The 8,511-nt window shown below is 38.3% G+C and overlaps 1 protein-coding gene across 4 annotated transcripts in view; it reads right to left on the bottom strand.

Moving 5' to 3' along the window:
• Positions 1 to 194: 194 nt before the first annotated feature.
• The window catches only part of RSPH4A (radial spoke head component 4A), a 40,137-nt gene continuing 31,820 nt past the window's right edge, over positions 195 to 8,511 (bottom strand). For 2 of the 4 annotated variants that reach the window (XM_063666525.1, XM_054491789.2), the window contains 4 exons: positions 7,127 to 7,858; positions 5,804 to 5,939; positions 4,974 to 5,091; positions 195 to 3,138 (listed from right to left, as the gene is read on the bottom strand). In XM_063666525.1, coding sequence (XP_063522595.1) covers positions 2,904 to 3,138; positions 4,974 to 5,091; positions 5,804 to 5,939; positions 7,127 to 7,858 — 1,221 coding nt within the window. In that variant the 3' untranslated portion in view covers positions 195 to 2,903. Of the gene's footprint in view, positions 3,139 to 4,973; positions 5,092 to 5,803; positions 5,940 to 6,423; positions 6,555 to 7,126; positions 7,859 to 8,511 lie in introns of those variants that run through there. The other 2 variants (XM_054491790.2, XR_010126765.1) reach the window with 2 other exon arrangements.

Here is an 8,511-nt window from a genome sequence, read left to right as displayed (position 1 = left end):
CTGTCTTCCGTTAGAGAACATATATAATAAAATTTTTCCTCACTGCTTAGAGATAATATTTAACAGGCATAGTTCTATAAACAAGGATTTGCATTTGTTAAGTGTTTATACTAACTATACAACTGTGATTTAGCATCTTGTGTTTAATGTGTTCCATAGAAAAGAAACTTTCCACTTCTTGTTGGACATGCCACGTGTGGTTGCAACCAAGAATCCTGGCCAATGTAATTCATCAAAAAATTACCAGAAGCTCACAGTCCATGGGTAGAACTTAGCTGGAACCAAGCCAACTGTGGAAACTAGAATATGGTCTAATTTATAGAAGGAACAATCTGGTTAGGAGCCCGTAATTTAGATCCCAGAGAGGCTACATCTGATTGGCATGAGACTATCTAATGGGACAGAGGCAGTTCCTCAAAAGGAAATCAGGGTAGGTAATGAAATGGATATTAAGCAACACAAAAGAACATGTCTACTATGTCATGAAAAAATGAATAAGCCAATATGAATGAAGTTTTGTGAATTTTAGGTATGCCAACAAAGACTGAAAGTTGCACTTCAAGAATGAAATATTGCCAGTTTAATTCTGGAAACCATCTTTCCTAATGTTCTGTCCTTCAGACTGGTAACCAGTTTTCTTTTTTTTTTTTTTTTTTTGAGACATGGTCTTGCTCTGTCACGCAGGCTGGAGTGCAGTGGCACGATCATAGCTCACTTGACCTCCTGGGCTCAAGCGATCCTCCCACCTCAGCCACCAGGTGCAGTTTTCTACTTTATATCCACTTGCAGTTATCCTGGGTTTTTTGTTTTTTTGTTTGTTTGTTTTTGTTTTTGAGACGGAGTTTCATTTTGTTGCCCAGGCTGGAGCTGGAGTGCCAATGGCGCGATCTTGGCTCACTGCAGCCTCCACCTCCCAGGTTCAAGTGATTCTCCTGCCTCAGCCTCACGAGTAGCTGGGATTACAGGCATGCGCCATGACACCCGACTGATGTTTGTATTTTTAGTAGAGACGAGGTTTTGCCACGTTGGCCAGGCTGGTCTCGAACTCCTGACCTCAGGTGATCCACCCGCCTTGGCCTCCCAAAGTGCTGGGATTATAGGTGTGAGCCACTGTGTTACCTAGATAATGTGATAACCTCCTAACTGGTCTCCTTGTCTCAAGTCTGGATTCTCTCTCATCCATCTACACTGTAGCCAAAATGTTCTTAAATACAAATATTTGTGTGACTTTCTAGTGTAATCCTCTTCACTGTTCGTGGGTAAAATCCAGACTTCCACACACTCTAGCCCCTCTTTGCCTCTGCAGGCTCATCTCTCACCACTTCTTGCGGTTGAAATTTCATTCCTTTCAGCCAAAAGTCCTTTGTCAGGGTGCAGCTGATGCCACCAAGAACCTTCTCCCATAGCACTCCACCTGGTGGCTCTTAGAAGTGCTTCCTGACTTGCTGAAGTCTGAATTCAGTGTACCCTGTAAGTGTTTGACAACAATGTTACTCCAGGTGCAGATCTGTGATCTGCAAACTGAAGGTCTGTGGCAAGGTAAGTACAGACGTTGAGAACTGCTGTGTCATTTTATTTTTAAAAAACAACAGTAATGGATTGGAATTATTTTTTAATTTACCCAAATTCTGTTACCGTAGAATTTGAGAAGCACTGTTCTGTGTTACCTGTAATATTTGTATCACAATACTTGCTAAATTGCAATTGATTTTACATTTTTATTTACCTTTTTATAGTTCTCTCTTCAATGAAAGCTCTATGATTTCAAGAGTAGTGCCTAGTTTTTAGTAATAGCCACAGGTATATCTGGTACATATAGGACTTAAAAATGCTTTTTTAGTGAGGGAAAATAATGTTTTAGAGAAGTAGTGCTAGAAAATATAAGTCAAGTCTCTGGCTATCTCCAGCTAACCATATCTGTGCAAAGCAAATCATTTTTCCCTAATCAGTTCAAATCAATTTCTGTAGGATGAAAGAGGAGTCTGAGAAGACTTTTGGAGAAGTAACAAAAGAGTTCAAAATTTACCAGCCTGGCTAACATGGTGAAACCCCGTTTCTACTAAAAATACAAAAAAAGCCAGGCGTAGTGGTGCGCACCTGTAGTCCCAGCTACTCAGGAGGCTGAGGCAGGAGAAACGCTTGAACCCGGGAGGCAGAGGTGGCAGTGAGCCGAGATCGCACTACTGCACTCTAGCCTGGCGACAGAGACTCCGTCTCAAAAAAAAAAAAAAAAAAAAAAAAATTTTAAGTGTTCCTACAGTTTTAAGCAGGTGACAGAATTATGATACTATCTCAAGCAGGAAAAATGAATATATATGCTATACAGTGTTTGCACACAATATCACACTCTGCACCATAGGTAATTACAAAGGTTTAAGAATACATGCTGAGATCAGTTCTTACAAAGGTTAAGAATACATTACTCTAGTGACTATCAATATTTTTTGTCTTCATACCCCTTGACACTCTTAGAAAAGTATTGATGTTTCCAAGAATTTCCTGTGGGTTATATCTTCCAGTGTTTGTCGTATTACAAATTAAACCTGAGACCATTTATTTATTTATTTGAATTGTTTTACCTCACCTGGACCATGTGAAACCTGAGCCCTTTTAAAAACAAGAATGTACAAGCACATATTCCATTATCCATAACCCTCAGAACAATTATGTGATTGCATGTTATTTAGCCTCTGGAAAATCCCGTGAGTATCTTTTAATAAAAATGCTAATATTTCTACCTATGAAATTTCAAGCTTGATATTTTCAAGATTGACATTTTGCAGTTGAATAATTTCTTACATATGTATGTATATACACACATACACAGAAAAGTGTAAAATTAGTCCCATATAAGGGGTGTGTGTGTATCAGTGTCACATAAAACCAGGCTAATTTTATGTTTATTAGTCATAATCGTCTTCCTCATCTTCATCTTCCTCAGATTCTTCATTCTCAGCTGCGAGTAGAACTGCTTCTTGTGCAGCCCTGAAAGCCTGCTCCTCCTCCACACTAGGATCATCCATTTCTGTAATTTCTGGTCCACTGGGGTATTCTTGATAAACTGGTGGTGGAACTGGGGGTGTATAATTGTCTGGACTATACTTATGACCCCAGCCTATGTAGAAATTTTCAAACTTTCTATAAGTAAAAAAAAAAAAAGAAAAAAGAAAAAAAGATTATATAATTTCTCAGAAAAAATTGACCCTTCTGTAATATTAAAGTGCTTAGAATATCATGGTCCTATAATTTAAAAAAGCAATACATGTAAAATGCTAGAAGTGAAATATTCCTCAATGATTCTTCTACCACAGGGAATTGTTTTCATCCAAACTGCTTAAGCTGGTTAAAAAAAAAAACCATGGGGCCAGACACTGTTAAAATGTACCCTACACCTAGACCACAATCCAAAGCCTTTCTTCCTTCAATTATTTTCAGGGGAGGAAAAAAAAGTTACTACCTTCCACAAAGTTAGAAAGATTTAAAAATAACTAACTGTGCAAACTCTTGGTTGGGCAAGGAGTTGGGCTTGTGGTTAGAAACCTATGTGTTACTTTTTTTAGGCATGACCATAGGCAATCACAGTTTACCTGGCACATCAGACTTGGAGTACAATGCATTGCTGTCTTTACGGGAAGTTGCAGTCAAGGACACTGGCCCCTTTGGCTAGTCATGCTCTTCAGTGTTTGCATTCCTAGACCAGGTGCTTCTGTTCCTAGGTCTCTTTATCTGAGGCCTTCAGCAGAGGCCTTTCCAGCCCTTCCTTTCTCTGCTCTCTGTGCTCAGCACTTTTTCACTTCTAGCCCTCTCATCCTCCTCTTGGTCTCCAGGTCTGTAAAACTGCAGGAGCCGTTTGAGGATTCCCTTGTCAATGAGATGACCCCAGCACCTCCACATCTATGATAGCCATATCTGTTCTGATCCACCTGACTCTCCACTAGAGGGCCATTCCATGGGGGAAAATGGAACAGTGGGATGTCAAAGCTTTCTCTTGCTTATACTATCACAGTAAATGATTAAAGGCTTAACTCTCATTTTTAGCCTGTTGTTGCTTTAATGGCTACTCTAACACCTGGCCGCTCAGCTTTCTCTCCAGATAAGCTAAGCTTCTGACACTGGGTTATTAGGAAAGAAATGGAAACATAAGACAAATAGAAGTATATGTTCTAGGTGAGGGATAAAATGATTTTTAGTGTCCTCTTGATCTTCATTCCTTTGAAAGTGACAGCCTAAATAAAGCATATTTTAATTATCTTTTATCAAGATTTCCAACAAAAATGATCTGAGATTTAAACTAAACACTGCTTAGAAATACCTCCATTAATCTACTAAGTGAATAAGTCATTACCCAAATAATCATTGATGAAAAACTATATTTTATTGCAACAAATTGGATAATTAAAATGAAAAGGTAGAAGTCCAAATTACTGCTTAATGTCCTGAATTTGATGTTTTATTGTGTATCACAGATGTTATTTTAATAAATTTTATGCCACACACACATAATATGCCAACGATGAGTTAAAACGACAGTAGCAGCTGGGCATGGTGGCTCAAACATATAATCCCAGCACTTTGGGAGGCCGAGGCGGGGCGGATAATGAGATCAGGGGTTCAAGACCAGCCTGGCCAACGTGGTGAAACCTTGTCTCTACTAAAAAAAAAAAAATTAAATAAATAAATACAAAAATTAGCTGGGCATGGTGGTGCATGCCTGTAATCCCAGCTACTGGGAAGGCTGAGGCAGGAGAATGGCTTGAACCCAGGAGGCGGAGGTTGCAGTGAGCCAAGATCATGCCACTGCACTCCAGCCTGGGTGACAGAGCAAGACTCTGTCTCAAAAAAAAAAAAAAGAAAAGAAAAAAAAAACAAAAAACAAAGAAACAACGATAGTAGCTTAACATTCTAGTGGTTATTTATAATTTCCAGAGCTTAACTAATCACAGAAATGGCTTTGTAAGTGGTCAGATACTTACTTGCCATTGGAGAAGGCATATGCTCCAGGCCAAAGGTTGGATTGAAGGACTGCAATAGCATATTGTGGAATGAGATTTGAGGATAACCGTGTTGTCCAGGGGGGTATATTCTGAATCTCTGGAACCCAAAGAGAAATGCAAAAGCTTAATTCCTAACTAGACAAGAATCTACTGTGTAAGCTATTTTTATAAATCCACACACACAGATACACACATACTTGATATAGAAAGAAAAAAGAGCAGCAGCTTAACAAAATCAGGAGGGTACTTCATGAACGTTTTGGAACAATGGAATTTGAAATATACATCTCCATTTTTGCAACCAAGACAAGAAGTTTTATTAAGGGAAAGGAGGCTTATATGATAGAGTGAGTAATATTTGATGGCCCAATGAAAGGTACATCATTAATATGAATAAGATCAAGGGTTGCAAGCACAAATACTCCAAAACTGAAGGGAAAGAAACAAGAATATAGGAATGAGAGTAGAGTTTTTAAAAACCAGGACCAAGAATATTTATGTCATTTGTTTATGGTCTGCAAAATGCAAGACAAGAATAATAAAGGAGACAATTGTCAGCATTTCCAGAAAGCGCTACAGCCAACTTATGTTTCCTGTCTGCATGACTTCTTCAACCTCTGTCAGAGAACATTGATGTGGCCAGCTACATTCTTCACTCCCTATCATCCCAGAACATGAATGGGAAGAGGATGAGACCTTGGCTCCTGTCCACTTTTTAGAGCTTTCCGACTCTCATATTTACTATATAATGCACACAGTATATTATATTGTTTGTGTGTCTGTGTGTGATAATAGTTATATAAAATAACCTAAATCTTCAGAGATTGGTGTCAAAAGAGGAGGCCCCACTTCTTGTTCTATGTAGTCAGTCTCTTCTTTTTCTTCATCTTCTTCCTCTTCTTCTTCTTCATTTTTTTGTATGGAGTTGAACCAATTACAGCGACCCTGGGAATGAATGTTGCAAGATTTAGTAGTCTAACGGGGACCTTAAAATTTCAGAATATTCATTTGAATTGATCAGGATGAAGTGTCACTCTGTGGGAATTTAATCAATTATTCATTCATTCATTCTACATACATTTTCCAAGTGCTATTTTGATCTAGGTTGTTTCAAGGAAAGGACCGTGCTATTTATTTTAAGAATTTGCCAAATTCTTGAAGTCACAGAACGTGTATTTTAAAATTATCACTTACATTTTAAAATTAGCAGAACCTTAGTGAATAAGGTAAGAGTGTATTTTACTGGTTTGTGGTAAATAATTTATGTGAGAGAGCTAAAGCTATTATGATGATTATTATTAACAATAACATTTAAATGTGGTAAGATTATGGAGGTTTAGGGTTTATAATGTCTCATTTAGTTAACTCTTATGTAGAGAAAGCTAAGAGTATCTCTTATCTAGATCAAAGTATAACAAAGATTTTCTACCTGCAGATGAGGTAATATAGCACGGGGGTTAAGTGGATGCACGGGTCCATTCTGTGCAGCCTCACATCTGATTCTGTTCCTTATTAGTTATGTTCCTTTTGTCACATTTCCTAAACTCTCAATTTCCTCATCTGAAAATTAATGATAATAATACTATTTCATGGGGTTGCTGTGAAGATTAAATCTTATACACACACACACCACCCCCAACACACACACACCTGGCACAATAGGTGTTATATAACCGCTATATCACTGTTTCCTTGTTTTCTGTTTTTGTTACAATCCCTTATTGTTCTTGGCATAAAAGCTACATGTATTATAGAGATAAAATTAAAGAACTATTTTCAAAATTAATGTACCCATCTATATTAAACATATAAAAAATTGAGTAATTTCAGAACACACAAATCTAAATCTGTACATCATCTGTCAAATGCTCCATGGAAGAATGTGTTTTATTTTCAAATAGAAAATAAAGTCTGTTTGGAGATCCCTGGGACCTTCAGTTATATAGACAATTATATAGACACTGGCAATTGTATATTACTCTGCATTTTTCGCTGTGTTTTTAATTATCTCTTTCCCTGCCTATTAAATAGAGTCCGAAGGCCTTTATTTTGTATGTCTTTGTGCATTATCGTGACAATTTAATGAATATTTGCCTAATTACCTGATAGATTGAGAATTGCAAAGCTCCTACCTGAGAGAGAATATGCTGTACATGATGAACCCAATTGGATAGGGATTCTACTAGATCAATCACTTGGATGCCTTCAAAATCAGGGTTTTCCTCAAAGCTATTTCGCCCACCTTCTACCTCTTCCTCCTCCTCTCCTTCCTCTTCACCAAACCGATAAAATCCTAGAGGACTGACGTGGGTTCCTGCTGAAATTCGGGCAATTTGCGCTCGTAAATAATTACTCTCATTTCCTGGGAAAGGTGGGTAGCTTATGATGGGAGCATCCAATCGCCCAGTGAAAAATTTCTTGATTTTTCTTGCAATAACAATTTGTGCAGGTATAACTGGTGGTAACTTCACCCATGGTCTTCCTGGTTCATTGCAAACAAAATAGACATATTTGTTGGCACCTGTTCTACTTTCTTCTTTTGGTATAGCCTGTGGGGCCTTGTAAAAGGACTTTGGTAATTCATCTTCCTCAGCTTCACTTTCTCCATTGTCCCTCTCTTCAGCTACAACTTCCTCTTCCACTTCCTCTTCATCTTCCCCCTCACGAAATTCCACTTCAGCTACAATATAATTCATTTCCAGACCCAAGATCTTTCCCCAGAAGCGGCATCTTTGGATTGGGTGGGTGTCAGTAAGCTGCTTGAGGGCAAGAAATATGCGGTATGTCTCATCTGTGCCCAAACCAACTCCAGCTTGTTCAAAATAAAAAGCTGACTCCATTACATTTGGAAGAGCGTTTTCTGCCTGGGGAAACAAATGCTGTGGTTAAAATTTATTGATAAGACAAATGCTTGCTTCCCTTGTCTTTTTTATGTATCTTGATATTCTACTTTCTCCACCACTTCTTTGACATTTCTCTCAAGATTTAGATCAAATTGGCTGGGCGCGGTGGTTCATGCCTGTAATCCAAGCACTTTGGGAGGCTGAGGCGGGTGGATCACCTGAGGTCAGGAGTTCGAGACCAGCCTGGCCAACATGGTGAGACCCCATCTCTACTAGAAATACAAAAGTTAGCTGGGCATGGTGGTGCGTGCCTGTAGTCCCAGCTACTTGGGAGGCTGAGCCAGGAGGATCACTTGAACCCGGGAGGCGGAGGTTGCAGTGAGCTATCGCACCACTGCATTCCAGCCTAGGGAAAAGAGCAAGACTCCATCTCAAAAAAACAAACAAAAAGATTTAGATCAAAGTACGATAATTCCTGAATTTCTGTTCTTCTTTCATTATTTATAAATGTAGCTTCTCTTGTATCTTATACTCATTAATGTATAATAGCTACCTTGTTTATGTGAATATCTTAGGTAGAGAAAGTTTAATAATTACTATGAATAATAAAAATTCAACATTCCTGTTTTATAAGAAATATTTAAGTGATTCCTTTACTATCCTAAAATAAGATG

The sequence above is a fragment of the Pongo pygmaeus genome, chromosome 5, assembly GCF_028885625.2.
Source record: "Pongo pygmaeus isolate AG05252 chromosome 5, NHGRI_mPonPyg2-v2.0_pri, whole genome shotgun sequence".
NCBI lineage: Eukaryota > Metazoa > Chordata > Mammalia > Primates > Hominidae > Pongo > Pongo pygmaeus.
This window is presented reverse-complemented; position numbering and strand designations above follow the sequence as displayed.